The following is a 20,289-nucleotide window of genomic DNA, read 5'->3' as shown; positions in this document are numbered from 1 at the left end:
GCTTCAGCTGCTTACATCCATATTCTTTTAATTTTCACCTCGCAGAAAATCCAACAGTAATTGTGATATAAGACAATCCCTGTACAGCTGTACACACATGATTTCAAAACTCAAGTAATACAAATGGCATACACAGAAACACTTTGTGTCTCTCTATGTGTGCTAAGGTGCTTCAGTCATTTCTGACTCTTTGCGACCCCATGGACCATAGCTCTCCAGGCTCCTCTGTCCATGGGATTCTCCAGATGAGAATACTGGAGTGATTTGCCATGCCCTCCTCCAGGGGATCTTCCTGACTCAGGGACTGAAGCCACACTTCTTAAGTCTCCTGCATTGGCAGGTGGGTTCTTTACCACTAGCACCACCTGAGAAGTCCATGTTTCTCTGGGATGGCCCTATATGTGGGGCCCTGTTCAAGGAATGAAATATGTGAAGAAAAAGGTGAGGGCCCATTTTGTACAAATATGCTGTGTTTGAGTGTGCTAAAGTTTGGAAGGTTTGAAACAGGAGAAGCTGCAAACAGAAGAACTAGTTCATATACACATAGGCAGATTAGTAGATGTGTACAAGGGCATGACGAAGGAAGCGCATACAACAAACATACATACCTGGCAAACATCATACATAGACCCCCAACATATACATGGACTCCTGTATCCCAGAAAAACAATAAGCTCTTTACAAAATACTTTTATACTCCAGTCTATTGCTCCCAAGGACATGTAGAAAGGCACATGTAGGAAAAATAATAGTGGAAATATGTAATCACAACCATCACATTTCTGAAGTTAGCAAGGTATATCTCTGCTTATGCTCTTCTGTATAAGACTATTTGCTTTTCTGCAGGTGACTATTTTTCACCACATGTGTTCATCAAGTCAGTGAGTTTGGGGTCCAGCATCCAGATCTCTGTCTATATTTTTCTCACTTCTTTATATATTTATTGTCTATATTAATTGTCTATTGTGCTAGGTATATATAAGGATACATGGTAGCTACAAATGGCATTGCTTGTGGATAGATTTTTATGTCTTCCTTATTGAATTATATTACTTATATATATATATTTAACAGATACATTTAGTTAATACACTTAGTTAAAAACAGATCAAGATAAATTATAATATATTTATAATTATATATATAGAACCCCATTTCTGAGATTCTAGAAGCTAATAACAGAAAAAATGAATTTTAGCTTCTAAAGTGGGGAAAAATCCAGACTTATTGAAATATAGAATCAAATTTGTGTTCCTCAGTTTTAGGGATATGCACTTCCAAGAAAAATGTTTGGAGAATAACTAGCATTTGCATGGATTTGTAGCTTGAAGAACTACAGCAAAGGTTAAAATGTAAAGTGCTCTCCAATTATCTGGGAATTTATAGAAAATATATTGATTACTAATTAAGGAAGTAGTTAGTTACATGACTGTCAAATCATGAATCCCATGCCCTCACATTACATTGTGGAGTCCAAAACTGTTCCTTTAATGTGTTTTATAATCAATTATATCACAGGCACACATGGGCACAGATGTGTACACATGCAATGGCATGGGAACATTACAGGGTTTCTAAACGACTATGATGGAAGGAGGGGTTGGCCAGCAGAAGGGGTTGGTCCTCTGCACAGCAGAAAGAAAGACTTCTGTTAAATACATTTAGTTAAAAACAGATCAAGATAAAATAAGATTTCTCCAAGCAGTTATAATGCCATAAATAAAGTGATATAAATAGTTCCATATGTAAATTCCACTATAAGCATTATAATATTGCAAAGCACTGCATTTGGGTAGGTAAGAGAGAAAGTGTTTAGACACTGATATGGTTAATACATTTGATACCAGCTAAACTCCATGTCTGGTGAGTGACTGAACTTGGCTGCAAATTCCTTTTAATAAGGTCTCTCAGGGTTTGGATATTCCTAGACAAAGTGTAGGGGAAGGGCTGAGTCCTCAGGCCCATAACCAGATGAAGAAGCAGAGGCATGATCAAAGCTACAACCATTATATTCATCCGGGATTTCTCTTTTGTGAATAAAAAGGAGAAAAAAGCATTGATAATGTGACCCTGGACTTACAGGCAAGATGGAAACCTTGGGGAAGTTATGTAGTGTCTCCCATTCCCGCTTGAGGTACTCGATGGAACCCACAAACACAATGTGCTTGAGCTCGTGGTAGTGAAAGTTGCTGGCACGGAGTGGCATCACCAGGTTCCGAAGACCAATCAGGGCAGAACTGACATCACCAAAGATGCAGACCACCACGTGGCCACTCAGGACGGTCATGGCAGCTTCACTTCGGGTCTGCCAGAGGGAGAAGAGCACAAGCATTGGAGAGGAGACCTCGTGGGGTTGTGGAAAGGACTAGAAAATCATTCTTGTAAAATAACAAGTAAACAATCACTGAGTGCTTACTATGTACCATTATTTTTTATTCCTTCAATGTTATATTCATGCCATGTGTTAATTGCTCAGTCATGTCTGACTCTTTGCAACCCCATGGACTTTAGCTCGATAGACTCCTCTGCCCATGGGATTCTCCAGGCAAGAACACTGGAGAGGGTAGCCATTCCCTTCTCCAAGGGGATCTTCCTGACCCAGGGATAAAACCTGGGTCTCCCACATTGCAGGCAGGTTCTTTACCATCTGAGCCACCAGGGATATAACTCAAGTATATGTATATAAACTATATTGATGTAATAAATATGAAGTCCATGGGGTTGCAAAGAGTCAGACACGACTTCGTGGTTAAACAACAACAAAAATATATATTCATACACATCACTACTTTCTTTTAAAAAAGATTTAAGGAAGATATGCCATACATACACAGAACAGCATTCAGGGAGAGAAATAAGAAAGAGCAATACTGATGTCATTTGGAAAAGGAAGTCTTAGTTTCCAGGAAAGTGTTGATAAAACTGTTTTCCTTTGTTGCTGAGATGATGATAAAATAGTCAGACTCATGCTGGCCTTGGCTCAAGAGATGAGTTTTGAATTCTAGACTCATCAATGGGATCTCACAGGACATTACCACATCACAAGGTAGAAAATGATATCCAAAGCTAGGGGTTAGCAAACTATGACTCACAGGCCAAATCTAACCCACTACCTGCTTATCTCTGGCCAGTGAGCAAAGATTGGTTTTTATGTTTGAAAATTGTTGGCAAAAAATAAAAAGAAAAATATCTCATACTACATGAAAATTATATGAAGTTCAAATTCCAAGAAAGTTTTATCACAACACGGCTGGTCTTACTGATTTAGGTATTGCTGATGGCTGGTTTTACATTACAAAAGCAGAGGTGATTAGTTGTGACAGAGACCTTATGGCCAGCAAAGCCTAAATTCTTTGTTACATGATCCTTTACAGAGAGAGCTTGCTGACCACTATCTACTGCTGCCTTAGGGTCTCCAAGGACACAACTAGAGTGACCACTTGTGTTAAGTCGTCAGAGGAAGACTCCCAAACAACCACGAGAAGGATCATAACAGCAAGAGCGACAGCCCCATCTTCCCCCAACTCCAGGCCTGTACTTCACAAAGGAGACAAATGAAAGAATAAAAGCACCCGAGTTAAAGCTTCCCAGGACAATTAAACCGTTAGTCCCTGCTGGCCCCTCTGCTTACTGTGTTCGTGCAAAGAGCAACACGGGAGGCCAGTTGTGGGTCTTTCTCTGCCTCTCTTTCTGGCCCAATGCCTCTCAACTTCCTTTCTTCCTTCCAGTCCACCCACTGCATGTCTGGATGGCCCCATGTGGCTTACAATGCTTTTGGGGAGGCATATTAATGTCCACTGCACATATCAAACTCTGCTCAATTTAATCTCTAGAATTGACCAGTGTATCGATTGTTTAAATGCCAATATTGCAATTCATGACAATGTCAGGGTTATTACAGTAACCCCCAAGGAGAGGAAGAAGCTAGCTTTTACTCCCTGATCGTTAGAATAAAGCAGGGGCTGTCACCATTATTGGTTTCTCTCTGCAACAGTACAGGGACATCTAAGATGCAGGCCATAAAACATGTCTTATAAATGGTGACCAAGGAGGAGCCGCTAGGGAGTCACGTCCCCATCACTGCTTCATGGATGAGTGAGTTATCTCGGCTGGATGGAGCATGCATGTCTAGGTACCACTAGCAGAGGGTCAACCTGTCTGTAACGTGCTGTGATGGGACTCCTGATTAATTTTATTTGGCCAGGTCATTTGGGAGGCTAGCTCCCTTCAGGAAGCCTGGGAAATACAAACTGAGTTCAGAGTAGGGGCCGGAAATCTAGACATGGGAGCTAGGGAAAGCACCAGTTATCAGAGGAGCCATTCACTGTGCTAATCCCAGGAGCTTAGATCTGGTGTCCAACGCACCAGATCCTCAGACCAACCAGAGCAGTATCACCTGGAGAACCTGGTAAAGACCCCAATTCCCAGGATGTAGCCCTGGGGAGACTGATTCAGTCAGATATTAGACCCAATGGAGAAACTACTCAGGTGTATCTTCTTTTTCCTATATATTCTTCAAGGCCTAGTCCATGTGGGGCCTTCATAGCCATTAACCCCTTCTGAGCTCAACCTGTTTGTACCTCACAAGACTTCCCTGGCCACTTAAATACATACTAGAGTGAAACAGCGCTTTGTATCTTGTCACGCTTAGCTTTTAATATGTTGTTTCATGGTACATTATATCTTTTAATTAGATGGTCATTTTCTCAAAATTATAGCCATCACAAATTGTCTAACTCCCAAAGCAGTTAGTGGCCTACATCCACAAACATCCTACAGCCTCATGCAGCTGGCTCTCATAATCATTCTCATCTCTTTGAGAGGGTTATTTGACAGAGGGTTTTTTGGACCACACTGTCTAAACAGCACCTACAAGTCCCTTTCTAGCCCATGCAAATGTGGGCGCTTCATTGCGTCCGATTCTTGTGACCTCATGGACTGTAGCCCTCCAGGCTCCTTGGTCTGTGGGATTTCCCAGACAAGAATACTGGAGTGGGTTGCCATTTCCTTCTCCAGGGGATCTTCCTGACCCAGGGGTCGAACCTGTGTCTCTTGCATCTGCTTTGTTGGCAGGTGGATTCTTTACCACTGTACCACCTGGGAAGCCCCTTCTAGCCCACATTGCTGTTGTTGTTCAGTCGCTGAGTCCTGTCTGACCCTTTGCAACCCCATGGACTGTAGCACGCTAGGCTTTCCTGTCCTTCACTATCTCCTAGAGTTTGCTCAAACTCATGTCCATTGAGTCAGTGATGCTGCCATCCAACCACCTCATCCTCTGGTTGCCTCCTTTTCTTCCTACCCTCAATCTTTCCCAGCATCAGGGTCTTTCCCAATGCTCTTCACATAAGGTGGCCAAAGTTTTGAACATTCAGCTTCAGTCTTTCCAATGGATATTCAGGGTTCATTTAGCCCATGACCCCATTTTATTTTCTTCATAGCATTTTATCAATATCTAAAATGTTATTACATAGTCATTGTCTATCTTGAGATCTGGTCTTTGTCCCCACTAGATTACAAGATCTATGAGACCAGCTGTTGTCAGGGGTTGTATCTTTAGCAACAAAGAGCAAGTGTCTAACACATCATAGGTTTGTTACAAACGTTTTGTTAAATGATCCTATTTTCAGGTAAGAGAAGTAGTAACTCACCTCATTAAACTCTTTGGTGCCGATAGGGTGCTTTGAGTGTCAGCCATGTACTTCTCAGGATTATCTAGGCAAGCCACTGAAAGCTTGCATCCCAAAATGTCAACCCAGCTTCTGACATGCCCCAAGGTGGGCAACACCAGAATGAGTTTATATCCCCAGAGCAAAAGTGGGGCAGATACAACATCAGAATATAAACAAAAGCAGCAGCTTTGTAATGAGAACCATTTGCACTCCTTGGACAAGGGTTGCTTCCTGAGAATTCTGACTTTCTATGCTTTTGTCTGCAACTTTCACACCTCCCAAACAGCCTCCAGCACAGAGCTGTGTTGGTTCTTAATGCTCGATTATAATTAAATTGAGAAGTCACACACATATTCAGATAAAACACAGGGAAAAACCTAGTGGATTAGAGCACAAAGGCATTCTGAGGAACTGGAACCATCCTTTCTTAGGAACGGTGGCCATAACATCAGAAATGATAGGATTTTCCTGGCTGACATAAAGGAGCAGGCCTCAGCAATCTGAGGATTAGAAAGCACTAGGGAGGAAGAACCTTTCCATCTGACCTTCCTGATTATTAATCCATTTTTCATGGATTAGCAAGACAATACATGGGTAGGAAAGCCGATGTAGGCATAAAACCTTAAGCTGTTAATAGGACAAGTCTAAAGAATAGCATTGCTGCTGCTAAGTCACTTCAGTCGTGTCCGACTCTGTGTGACCCCATAGACGGCAGCCCACCAGGCTCCTCCTTCCCTGGGATTCTCCAGGCAAGAATACTGGAGTGGGTTGCCATTTCCTTCTCCAATGCATGAAAGTAAAAAATGAAAGTAAAGTCGCTCAGTCGTGTCCGACTCTTAGTGGCCCCATGGAGCCTACCAGGCTCCTCCATCCATAGGATTTTCTAGGCAAGAGTACTGGAGTGGGGTGCTATTGCCTTCTCCAAAAGAATAGCATGCATTATTATCTATTCTGACATTCCTGAGACAGACCAGAAGAAGCCCACTGTTGCTACTGAGATGAGTCAACCAAGAAACGGGGCTATGAGCTCCAGCCTTTCCGAGGTGGACCATGGTCATCCTTGTCATCATCAGTGGGATTTGCCTGCTACCTTGTGAGCTAAGAAGGATCACAAATATGCAAATCTATTATCTAGAAAGATACAAGACACTATTATAAACACATGATAATACAGTTAGCATTCAGATTTCTTCATGGCATTTAATATATAATAAAAATAGGTAAGTTTATGGAGTCCAATGTTGGGTTTTAATCCTCACTACAATTCTGTGAATTAAGGTCATCCTCAGCCCATCTTCCTACACATAAGAGACGAAGTGCAAATTCTTCAAAGGACTTATCCAAGGCCACACAGCAAATGCACAGGCAGGCTCTGGCCTGACAACCACACCTGCAGGAGTTATGGTACATACTGTCTCCCACGATGGTTTTCACACCCTAAGGTTATGAGCCAATACATATTCAGAGATTGAAAATTCCACTCTTAGGTCATGCTCTGATAAGAGTTCTAGCTGCTTCAACATATGTCCTGAATCTTAATTACCAAAAATAATTAGGGCCAGGAACAAACACCCCACCACCCAGCTAGGAAAACATCATTCACAGCAAATATAATTTGGGACAGAAGTGGATGGCACAGATTCTGCAACCTGTCACTCACCAGGATGACTTTCTCTATCTCCTTGGGCGCACACCAGTGAAACATCCCAGTAGAGTCATATTTCTTCACATTGGAGTCCATGTTGTCAATCTGATCATTGCCAGGAATTAACAAGGGGTCATGCCTGGGGAGAAAAGTACAGGAAAACTTAAGTGGAAAATGTGATAAATTATAAATGGAAAGTGCCCCCTGAGTTCCATCTCAGAGGAGATGGGAGAAGCGGAGGAAGCACTTGTTACTGAAGGCCAATCTTTTACTTGCAGAACCCATCCTGTGAAAGATAACTGCCCTGAACCCCCATCACCTCCTGGATGTGCAGGTGATCTGTGTCAGGTAGTAATTCTGCCTTTCTTTCCCATTCCCCTTTCTCTACAATGGACTTCACATCACTTTGCGGATTCAGTCTCCCTTCTTATGGATGTCTCACTCCTCCTATTCTCATTTACCAGCTATCCAGTCTCTCCATGACACACACACATGCACACACCCAAAGGGTTGTTATTAGCATTGGCAATGAAGAGGAAAGAATAGGAATAGAGCCTCATGCTGACTGACTGGCATGAGGATGGAAAGCCAATTACTCGCTCTTTCTGACTACAACTTCTGACGTGATGCTCTTCGCAGTAAAAGCTTTAACAGGCTGCACTTTAAATATTTTAGCAATTTGCCCAATCAGATTTTGCTCTCCCTGGCTGAAGCCCTTTAAAGATTCAGCAGCATGTCACTTCAGAGCAGATTGACTACCAAATGCCCACATCTGGAATACATGATTTCAATACTAAACAACACCCTCTCTCCTTGCCTAGACAACTGTATTTGCACTCACTGTCCAACGATGCACTCCCCCCACCTGCATCTTCACCTCCCAACTGCCACACTCCCTCCATAGATGAGAGCCTCGAGCTCAGAGGCATCTTAATAAACTTGTCTTGAATTCTCAGAGCTACATTCACTTGCTCTTGCCTTATTTACTGGTGGAGAAAAAAGATGTCTCTGTAGAGGCCTCCCCTCCAGCAGACTGGCAGAGCCTTACCAACAACCGTAAGAATTACAATAGAGTCAGGCAGCTCTAACAAGCTTACAGCATAAGAAATATAAATCCTGCATCTTGGGTCTAGATTCTATCTCTGACAGAGATTCTGGACCTCCATTTTGAGGGAGGTATTTTGAGTGTCTACAACAATGACCATGGAAAATTAGGACAGTATCCCAGGCATAGTTACCTATCTGTACAGTGGAACTATTTCCCCGGAATAATCTCATCAATTTGAAATAGAAAATATAAATAAGTTGAAACTCCAGAAGTTTACTGTAAAGTTATTTTACCTTTTAAACCATCTATTTCAAGCATAAAAGTGAACTTTTAGTTCTTAATATTTCTTCCTCTGAAATTTCTCTGATGTTTCTCATCTGTATGTTTGGAACATAGTGTAATAGCAGTCCCTCTGATATGGTCCAGAGACCTAGAAATGAACATTCAGGATCCCTACCACAGCCCTCCTAGCAAGCCTTCCAATCCCATTTAAAATGGGAAGACTCTCCCTGCATTTATTTATTCCTGCGAATTTTCTTTTAGGCTGCACCAAATGACAAATATTGTACAGGGCAATCCTACAAAGTTATCTTCCATGAACGTGCTAGATTACTACAGGAACAGTCATATCTGATCTTAAAAGGAGAAGAACAATCAGCTCGGAATAACATCTCAGTAGCTGGGTTGATGCAAAGTCTGAAGGTGTTGTAAACCAGCAGGTCACCTTTCAAACACTGAACTCAGCCAAAAATGCTAAAATAAAAAGGCAGTTGCTGATAATAATGGGTTACAGATCATGGCAAGAGAAAACTTGAATATTTTTGTCCTTGAAGAATTTTTAAGAGTTCTATAGATATCCACTACTCACCATAAAGAAGGAGTTTGAGAAAATGAACAGAATAAATTCTTTCTTCCTAGCCCTAGAATGTATTTTAGTTGGAAGAGAGTCTTAACAAATTTTCCCTGAAGATACAAAGTCAGTTTGTTTATTGGTTGGAGAGGAAGTATTATCTCAGGGAATACTTCTGAGTATTCCTGCCCCCAATGTATTCAAGATTTATATTCATATAATATTAGCAAGCAAGCAAATGATGTAGCAAGCTGGCCAAAATTCCTTTTGGAAAATATGTGCCTTGAAAGGGAGGAGATACATTTTGATTTCCTATCTTTCTTGGGAGGAACATCTCTTGGTTATACTGGTCTCCAACACTCATCTTAGAAAAGTAAACAAGCAAGTCTGATGATCAATTGCCCCTCAATGAGAAGAAAAAGACAGTTTTTTAATGTCAAGCCTCATTAACTAGGGTGAGGATTTGGGTACCCCACATATTATTTGACACTAGAGCTGCAAGCCAGGATTTGTGCTGGAACATCTAGAAGCATCAGGGAGGTCTCAGTGGTAAACCACGCTGCACTCTGCTTCCTGCAAGCCTCTCAGCCTGCCCCAAGATCATTTAAATATAAGTTGTCCAGGACGTTCCTAAAAGAGGATCATCTGAAGACTGTCAAAAATCTCCCTGAACAAATATATTTCCATTTCTGACCAGTCATGGTACCTGAAATTTGACCTTTGGTTTCTTGAATCAGTAAAGCAACCAGTAAACCTGAACCCCCTCTTCTGTGCCAAGAACGGAAGAGACTGTAATGATGAAGGCTCAGTCCCTTGTTAAGGAAAGGGTTATCATACACTGAGCAAGAGAGAAAATGCCCATCAACAGTTGTGATACACTGCAGCAAGTGTTATAGCAGAAGTAATGTACAAGGTGGTCTGAGAATACCAAGAAAGTTGTCAATTGCCTGGTATCTGAGTGATCAAGGAGACCTTTGCAAAGAAGGTAACATTTGCTCTGAGCCCTGAAAAGTGAGAAGGAATCTCAGCCTGTTTTAGTCATGATCCACTAGAAGCCATTCAGAGGATTGAGGCCCCAAAGAAGATGCAAACAAAAGATGTTATCTTGGAGATGTTGTATTGCCTGACCTAAGGTACAGAAGACTCAGGCAAGGCTCCCAAGTGGCACTAGGATGTGCACTGGAAGTCAAGTGGAAGAGATGGGGTCAGCTGATTGAGTATGACCGATGGAGCTCAGACTAGGGATTTAGATGGAGCCAAACTCAAGTTTCCAAAAAGGAAAAATGTCATTCAAATGGAAAGTAATTTTTAAATGACATGAGTTGTTTCCCAAAGCAGTGGATCGCTCATCATTTGAGACATTCCTAAGGAGCTGTGGATACAGAGGGGATTTCATTGTAAATGTTAGGTGAGCCTAGATCTTTAAGATTTGAAGCACTGTTCTCTCAATGAACAAGAGGTACCTGGAAAGAGTTTGTATTTTTTAACCACTATTGGGTATTAAAGGCTGGAGGGCATGCAGTAAGCATAGAAAAGTTGTTTTTGGAGCAAAGATGGAGGATAAGTAGGACTGAAGACTGATGACTAGAAATGCTCCTCATTAACTAGATTCACTAGAAGTCTGGGAGGAATCTTAGAATGTGAATCATTCCAGCAGCATGAGAGTCTGTCACTACTCTGGGCCAGACAGGATACGTTTCTTCATCATGTCTGTTTCTGCATCAGTGCACGTGACATAGGCTGGCTTAGGCTACTGAGAGATCTCTGACATAGGTGAAGAGTAAAGAGTCAGTCATTCCACAGGAACTTCTGCTCCTTGAGCATGTCAATCAATAGTGCTTTGGTCAGGGGAGGCCCAGGAGAAGAATAAGGCAGTTTGTTATACGTGGAATGGAGGACCATCAGAAACCTCCCTGAACAGAGAATCTCATCATTATTAGTTTACAAAATGACGAAGAGAGTCACTTTCACAGATTCTCAGACAACTCTTTTAAAGGCTTAGTTGGAACTGAGGACCAATCCTAGATACCGCCCTTCGCATCTGAACTATTTTATATGCTTCCTCAACTCACAAAGTAATCCCAACTACCACCAAATGGACCATAATTGATTCAAGGCTCATTTGTTACTTACCACCTACATGCCTTGTTTTAGGGTGAAACTATGAGGGAAGGATATCTGCTGTGTAGTTGTTACGGACTGAGTTGTATCCCCTTTCATCCCACAAAATCCATATGTTGTAGTCCTAACTCCTAGCATCTCAGACTGTAACTGTATTTTGAGATATGCTCATTAAAGAGGTAACAGTTAAAATGGAGTCATTAGTGCAGGCCCTAATTCAGTATGACTGTTGTCCTTACAAAAGGAGGAACTTCGGGCAAGCACGTTCAGAGGGAAGATGATGTGAAGTCACAAGGAGAAGACGGCCATCTACCAGCAAGAGAGAGGCCTGAAACAGACCCTTCCTTCATGGCTTCAGAAGGAACCAACCCTGCCAACAACTTGATCTTGAACTTCCAACTTCTAGAGCCATAAGAAAATTAATTTCTGTTGTTTTTTTGGACTGTGAAGAAAGCTGAGCGTGGAAAAATTGATGCTTTTGAACTGTAGTGTTGGAGAAGACTCTTGAGAGTCCCTTGGACTGCAAGGAGATCCAACCAGTCCATGCTGAAGGAGATCAGTCCTGGGTGTTCACTCGAAGGACTGATGCTAAAGCTGAAACTTCAATACTTTGGCCACCTCATGTGAAGAGCTGACTCATTGGAAAAGACCCTGATGCTGGGAGGGACTGGGGGCAGGAGGAGAAGGGGATGACAGAGGATGAGATGGCTGGATGGCATCACTGACTCGATGGGCATGAGTTTGAGTAAGCTCTGGGAGTTGCTGATGGACAGGGAGGCCTGGCATGCTGCGATTCATGGGGTGGCAAAGAGTCGGACACGACTGAGCAACTGAACTGAACTGAACTGAAGACACTTCGTCTGTAGACTTTGTTATGGCAGCCTGAACTAATTAATACAGTTGTGTACCTTGAATAAAAATGGACACAATGGACCAGATGTCACTCCATTGATGACCCTGGCTGTCCTCTTGCACCTTAGGGCTCAGCTGTTCATTTAAAGGAAAGAAGCATCCTGCCATCAGTTTAGGAATACATGGAAACATACCAGAAGTACACAATATCTTCATGACAGAGTCTGGTCTCATACAAACCCCGTTAGGTCTACTCGGCCTGGGAGGCTTCCTAGCCTTTAACTTGTGCATCTGAGGATCAATACCTCTGACAACTCCATCCAAAGAAAAAGAAGCCAAGACACCAGCCAGTTAATTTGTTCAGTGGAACCAAGAGAGCTAATCCCCCAAGGGAGTTTTGGAAGTGGATACCACTGATAGAAGAAAACCAACTATTCCTTTAGAATAGTGCTTATGTATACTGGCTCCAGAGCCGAAATGTCTGTCTTCAAATTTTGGCTCATCTACTACTTGCTACATTGTGCAAGTTTCTTCATCTGTAAAATGGGAGTGTTAAATGTCATCATTAGAGCTTCCCTGGTGGCTCAGATGGTAAAGCGTCTGCCTGCAATGCGGGAGACCCAGCTTCGATCCCTGGGTTGGGAAGATCTCCCAGAGAAGGAAATGGCAACCCACTCCAGTATTATTGCCTGGAGAATCCCACAGACGGAGGAGCCTGGTAGGCTACAGTCCATGGGGTTGCAAAGAGCTGGACATGACTGAGCGATTTCACTTTCTTTCTTTCAACTTAAGGACAGTCTGAGTGAAGACATGGCATGCACCTAGCACAGAACTTAACACAGACCATGCCCTCACTAAATGTTAACTATTATTATTATTATCGTTCCTTATACTTTGCTTACACATCACCAGATGGGCAATACCGAAATCAGATTGATTATATTCTTTGCAGCTGAAGATGGAGAAGCTCTATACAGTCAGTAAAACAAGACCGGGAGCTGACTGTGGCTTAGTTCATGAGTTCCTCGTTGCAAAACTCAGACTTACATTGAAGAAAGTAGGGAAAACCACTAGGCCATTCAGGTATGACCTAAATCAAATCTCTTGTGATTATACAGTGGAATACCATATAATCTATTTGTAATACTACAAATAGATTCAAGGGATTAGATCTGATAGAGTGTCTGAAGAACTATGGATGGAGGTTCATAACATTGTACAAGAAGTGGTGATCAAAAACCATCCCCCAAAAATACAAAAATACAAAATGCAAAAATACAAAAAAAAGGCAAAATGGTTGTCTGAGGAGGCCTTACAAATAGCTAAGAAAAGAAGTGAAAGGCAAAGGAGAAAAGGAAAGATATACCCATCTGAATGCAGAGTTCCAAAAAATAGCAAGGGGAGATAAGAAAGCCTTCCTCAGTGATCAGTGCAAAGAAATAGAAGAAAACAATAGAATGGGAGAAACTAGAGATCTCTTCATTAGAGATACCAAGTGAATATTTCATGCAAAGATGGGCATAATAAAGGACAGAAACAGTATGGACCTAATAGAAGCAGAAGATGCTAAGAAGAGATGGCAAAAATACATGAAAGAACTATACAAAAAAGATCTTAGTGACCCAGATAACCACGATGCTGTGACCTAGAGCCAGACATCCTGTAATGTGAAGTCAAGTGAGCCTTCGTGAGCATCACTACAACAAAGATAGTGGAGGTGATGGAATTCCAACTGAGCTATTTCAAATCCTGAAAAATGATGCTGTTAAAGTACTGTACTCAATATGCCAGCAAATTCCAAAAACTCAGCAGTGGCCACAGGACTGGAAAAGGTCAGTTTTCATTCCAATCCCAAGGAAAGGCAACGCCAAAGAATGTTCAAACTACCGCACAATTGCACTCATTTCACACGCTAGCAAAGTAATGCTCAAAATTCTCCAAGCTAGACTGCAACAGTCCGTGAACCGAGAACTACCAGATGTTCAAGCTAGGTTTAGAAAAGGCAGAGGAACCAGAGATCAAATTGCCAATATATGTTGGCTCATAGAAAAATCAAGAGAATTCCAGAAAAACATCTGCTTCATCAACTACGCCACAGCCTTTGATTGTGTGGATCACAACAAACTGTGGAAAATTCTTAAAGGAATGGGAATACCAGACCACCTTACTTACCTCCTGAGAAATCTGTATGCAAGTCAAGAAGCAACAGTTAGAATTAGACATGGAATAACAGACTGGTTCCAAATTGGGCAAGGAGTACATCAAGGCTGTATATTGTCACCCTGCTTATTTAACTTATATACAGAGTAAATCATGCAAAATGCCAGGCTAGATGAAGCACAAGCTAGAATCAAGGTTGGTGGGAGAAATATCAATAACCTCAGATATGCAGATAACACCACCCTTATGGCAGAAAGTGAAGAGGAACTAAAGAGCCTCTTGATGAAAGTAAAAGAGGAGAGTGAAAAAGCTGGCTTAAAACGCAGCATTCAAAAAAACAAAGATCATGGCATCCAGTCCCATCACTTCATGGCAAATAGATAGGGAAACAATGGAAATAGTGACAGACTTTATTTTGGGGGGCTCCAAAATCACTGCAGATGGTGATTGCAGCCATGAAATTAAAAGATGCTTGCCCCTTGGAAGAAAAGCTATGACAATTCTAGACAGTTTATTAAAAAATAGAGACATAACTTTGCCAACAAAGGTCGATATAGTCAAAACTATGGTTTTTCCAGTAGTCATGTATGGACGTGAGAGTTGGACTATAAAGAAGGCTGAGTGCCGAAGAATTGATACTTTTGAACTGTGGTATTGAAGAAGACTCTTGAGAGTCTCTTGGACTGCAAGGAGATCAAATCTGTCAGTCCTAAAGGAAATCAATCCTGAATATTCATTGGAAGGACTAATACTGAAGCTGAAGCTCTAGTACTTTGGCCACCTGATGTGAAGAGCTGACTCATCAGGAAAGACCCTGATGCTGGGAAGAATTGAAGGCAGAAGGAGAAGGGATGACAGAGGACGAGGATGAGATGGTTGGATGACATCACCAACTCAACAGACATGAGTTTGAGCAAGCTGTGGGAGATGGTGAAAGACAAGGAAGCCTGACGTGCTACAGCCCAAGGGGTGACAAAGAGTCAGACACAACTGAACAACAACAACAATGAATCTACTCATATATTTGTAGCTCTTATAATGGTAAAAGGAGACAGGGAAGAGATAGTGGTTCGGTAATAAAGAAGGGTTCTCCTGCTACTACTATTGCTACTAAGATGAATAGCCATCCTGGGTTGAGCTCTTATAAATGTCGCTGTGGTAAAACTTTTACCTACGTTTTATGATGTACTCATCACAATGACACAGGCAATTTCTGTAATTATGACCCATTTGCATGGATGGGAAACAGAATGTGGCTAAGTATGTGGCTGAGATAACACAGCTAAAGGGAAGAGAACAAGGCTTTGCCCAGAGAAGTCTTCTTAACTGGAAGTCAGTGATGCATGGTCCCTACCTCACGCCTTCCCACTTGCAGGAAGCAGCTGGGTCATGTTCACTCCCCACTGCAGTACCCCAAGCGGCAGTGCCCTATGTTGCAAAGAGAGGAAAAGCAGCATGTCGGGCATTTATGAAATGCACAGCTGGTGTGAATAATCAGTAGAAAATTTCCCCATGAGCCCCTGTCAGGACAATGTGCTAAGGAGAGCCTCAATAATCAATTAAGGCTAGACATGCTTTTGTCTTGTCCTGATATCTGAAGACTGCATTTAGGAATACCCACATTTTTATAACAACTGAGAAGCCCCAGTGAGTTAAATTTTTCATAGCTATGCTTCTTGAATCTCAGCTCACACCTCCAAAGTCCACAGCTAGAAATTAAGCATGCCTGACTTCAAAAAAAGAATAAAAGATCATTGTTTTGAGGATTTGCAGAGCAAGGAATGCCACTTGCCATCAATTAATCTCAGGAAGCGAAATAAATGCCCAGCTACAGCAGACACACAAAAAGCTTGCCTTGAAGACAACAGCCTAAAGCAAAGCCACAAATCCCTTCTCTAGCAAACTTGCTGTGAGGAAGCTGGCATTATATTTTAAAGAGCACAGTTCCCTAAGAAGAGAATCTGAGATTTTTCCTGTGGCAGTGGGTTCTGTGCTGGACTTCAGAAATTTATACTAAAGTACAAGGAACCAAAACCAACCAACCAAACAAAAGGAATGAAAGAGAAAGTTACCACATGGTTTTTAAATTGTCTCCTTTCCTTGTTTGATTTTCAGGACCTCATTTCTACTTACGTGATGCAGCCTTTCCTATCATTACAGGCATCCCATCTAGATTGAGGCCAATCCTGAGGTGGTCCTCCTGGGAAATGGGAGTCTTGATAAAATTGGGCGATTTCTCCTGCTTTTGTAGGCCTTTCATCCCAGTGGTAAGAGTGATTTTATTGAGTATCTATTATGTCCCATAGTAAGGGTACCAGGACATTTCTGAAGCCTCATAATTTGTATCAAATGCTCCTCCTGAGCTGTCTTCCTCCATAACCTCAGGCAGACATGGCTAGGAACTCTTACAGAAGTGAGATGATCTTTCAGAGATAATAATTTACATGACTGTCTTATCCATTAGTTGGTGATGTTCTTCAGGGCAGGGAACTCATATTTTACTCTCCCACACATTTCTGGAACCCAGCAGAGGACTTAGTAGATGCTCAATAAACAACCAACTACCAAGAGAAGCTGATGATGAATGATCTCTGGTCTCTGACTATCTCTTCAACAGAGTGCCACAGCCCTTCCAAGCAGACCAGGAAAAGTGCCCAGAGAAAGCCCATTCAACTTTGACTTCCTGTAACAGTTTGTTTGGGGAACAGTCAAGGCTCTTGTGCTGTTTCCCACTTTACAGGAACAGCGTCTGTAATAGGGCACGATGATTGGGACGGAGACCCTATAAATATGTCTCTAACCATTCAAGCTACCTGGAAGGTGCCCAGAGCCAGCTGCTGTAACTGATCAGCACAGACTATTCATGTTTGATGTCCAGTGGTGGTCAATACAGATGTTCTTAACTAAGCAACTACTTAGTTCTCCAATGCCAGGTCTGAATATTTCTGTGAGAAGGGTCCCCATCACTTGAAGTTTCTCCCACTGCTCTGATTCACGTAAGGAGCAGTTCTCAAAGTGTGGCCCCACACCAGCTGCCTCAGCATCACCTGGGAGCTTTTAAGAAATGCAATTCTCCAGTGCAGCCCAGACTGATGCATGCTAGAGTTTAAGGATCATTGTTGTCAAGTTTCACCTAGATGGACCGGCTTTGTGGTTAGAGTCAATTCTATCATAGTCAACAACTATTTGGAACATACAGACTGGAAGGTTATAGTCCTATTCAACAAGGACAGGACCAGAGTGGGACCTTGGAGGGGAGTCAGTGCAAAGTTGAAGGAGACAGCTTACATGCCTCACTCTAGTCCCTGCTTTCAAATGGAGAATGCAGATCTGGGGACTAAAGCAAACCCAGGTCACCTGCTCTGACTTTCTTTCTGTGACGCTCTGGAACTTTAGGGGTTGTATCAACATTTGACGGAAATTTTTAACCCGGATGCAAGTGACTCTCTCTTGCTGACCTCTATCTCCAAGAGCTAATCAGCAAATAAGCATAAAAAAGTAAATGAAATATTCATTCTTATTAAGTACAACATATATTTCAGTTTTCTACCCTCCTTGGCTTTCATCACTTCCACTTCACAGAAGGCAACCTGGCAGATAGTAACTAAGTCCTTCAGAGTCACATTCAGGAGCAGCAGGTCACATACATGCATCTCTGGCTGCACCAGTCAGAGAAGACTGGAGGGAGTCTCAAGTGGTCTCCTCTAAAGGGCCCATACTTGGGTTTTCAGAACCGTAAATGGTTCTGACTCAATGGATCTGCCTCATTCTTGGGTACATTTCTGGGTGGAGTCTATTTCCTGCTATGTTGCAAGGATCCTGACTTTGGGATTCTGGCTCTGACCTTAACTCATCCTTCACCATTGCCTCCACCATCCTGGGTAATGCTCATCTCTCCTGAGAACCGGCTTCCCCTACTCCCACTCCCAAATCCCACCAGATGTCCATCCTGGGAGCCACCTTGAGAAAGCCTTCAGGCCACTCTGGGCACACTTTCTGTATCTCTACTTGCACGATTTTTTTTTCCTGCCCAACAAATAAGCAATCAAGAACTGTTGCTCCCGAGTGTGTCATCTCTTGCTAGGCAGCCACTGTCCTCAGAGGAAGAAGGAAATTAGTGCCTTTATGTTTGGGAGATAAGCAAGGAGATCTGACATGTTCTTCAGTCCTGGAGGAGAGTGGACAAGATGCTCTTGAAACCAAGGGATGGGATAATGACCCTCTGCTGTCCATGCACTGTGTCCAGGGAACTATGTCCAACCCACCCCAGCCCTGGGAGGATGAGACCCACCATTTCTTTCCTCTCCAGTCCTGTGGGGGCCTGTCACTTATGATTTGTTTGTGCATTAAGAGGTGAATTTACTTAGCTAAGCTGTCCTGGCTTTCCTTCTTCATTCTGCTCAGTGGACGGAATCGCAAGAATGGCATTCTGTCTCCAACTCTGAGTGGACTCAGGCCACTTTGCCATTTTCTATTACTAAAACCTTTCAAGCTGGAAGTTCTAACAAAAAGACCCAGTGAGAGGTATGAATCAAAAGGGAGGGGATGGAACTTAACAAGCAGATGAGTTTATTTCACTTAATGATCAGTTAGTGCCCACAAGGAAGATAATCTGTTTTTCTCCAATCATATTTCCACTTTCATTCAGAAAACAAACAGCTCATGTTTCCTGGGTCTTAGGACATGAAGCTCCTTTCACAGTGTTCAATTTCTGTTTGGAGCATTGTCATTTATCCTCACTAGCCTGGCTGGGGGCTACCTCTTTGTGGAAAGTGTCTACTCAACACACTCTGGGTAGATCCTCAGGGCCCATGGCATCTTATGCCAAGTCCCCCAGCACCTGAGGGAAGAAGTGTAACTGATGTCGGGAATGCTATATGTCCTTCTTGGGAAGACTGTTTAACTCATATCTGCCCATGGTTTGACAGCAGACCCTGAGTGATTTGGTACCCAAAGGACCTTGGCAGAGGCCAAGGCGAGGATAAGCCTTCCCTTCACTCCTCTGAATTTATGTATCATGTGTCTCCAGCCTCCCAGACGCAGGCTTCTAAACCCTTCCTTATACCATCATCAGCGATCCTCTCAAAACACAAGTTCCTCCACTTCCTCAAAAACCTGCAAGGTTCTAGCCTACAACAGGAAAGGCCTTCATGACTAAGTGCCAGAACACTCTCATATTGTCAGCTCTAAGAACCTCTTTCTCCAGCCACTTGCAGTGGCCTAAGCTCTACCCTATTGCCTCTAGCAGGTGCAGAAGTGAAGCAGTAAATAAATGGTTTGGAAACTAAACCATTTAGGTTCATATCTTCCCAATTAGGTAAGACTTACTAGATTTACTACCCTTTATATCTCTGTGATTCAATTTCCTTATCCATAAAAGGAAACAGCAGTCCCTCCTCATGTTGTTAGGATACCATGAAATAACAGGCATAATGCTCTAGAAATGATACCTGGCACCTGGTAAACAGTGGACAGGGGTGGGAAGTGCTATTAGTCAAGAATTCTCCCCATCCTTCACAGCCCAGGCTCAGCCTTCCAAACTAGAGGTAATGAGGGCTCTCTCTGCTCTCATAGCCTATGTTGGTAGGTCGCCACCCTGCCCTTACTCTATTTTGCTGTATATTCTTGTCTATCCCCCACATTAAACCATGAGCCTTTTGAAGACATGGGCCTGAGTTCAATTCCTGGGTTGGGAAGATTCCCTGGAGAAGGTAAAGGCTACCCACTCCAGTATTCTGGCCTGCATAATTCCATGGACTGTACAGTCCATGGGGTGACAAAGAGTCAGACATGACTGAGTGACTTTCACTCAACTTCACTAAATCCATATTATCTGAGGACTATAATCCACTTTAATTTTACACCCACAAAGACCTACAACATCTTGAGTACAGTAGATTCTCTCTAAACCTTTCCCAGATAAAAATTAATCTGAGAAAGGAAA

At 42.5% G+C, this 20,289-nt stretch overlaps 1 protein-coding gene across 9 annotated transcripts in view; it reads right to left on the bottom strand.

Annotated features, from left to right (window-relative positions):
• The window catches only part of KCNMA1 (potassium calcium-activated channel subfamily M alpha 1), a 748,747-nt gene that overhangs the window by 79,465 nt on the left and 648,993 nt on the right, over positions 1–20,289 (bottom strand). For all 9 annotated transcript variants that reach the window (XM_043476447.1, XM_043476438.1, XM_043476446.1 and 6 more), the window contains 2 exons: positions 7,330–7,453; positions 2,081–2,305 (listed from right to left, as the gene is read on the bottom strand). In XM_043476447.1, the coding sequence (XP_043332382.1) occupies positions 2,081–2,305; positions 7,330–7,453 (349 nt within the window). The remainder of the gene's footprint in view (positions 1–2,080; positions 2,306–7,329; positions 7,454–20,289) is intronic.

Source organism: Cervus canadensis, chromosome 8, assembly GCF_019320065.1.
Source record: "Cervus canadensis isolate Bull #8, Minnesota chromosome 8, ASM1932006v1, whole genome shotgun sequence".
In the NCBI taxonomy this organism is placed as follows: Eukaryota; Metazoa; Chordata; class Mammalia; order Artiodactyla; family Cervidae; genus Cervus; species Cervus canadensis.
The sequence above is the reverse complement of the archived record's forward strand: the minus strand, read 5'-3'. Positions and strand labels throughout refer to the sequence as shown.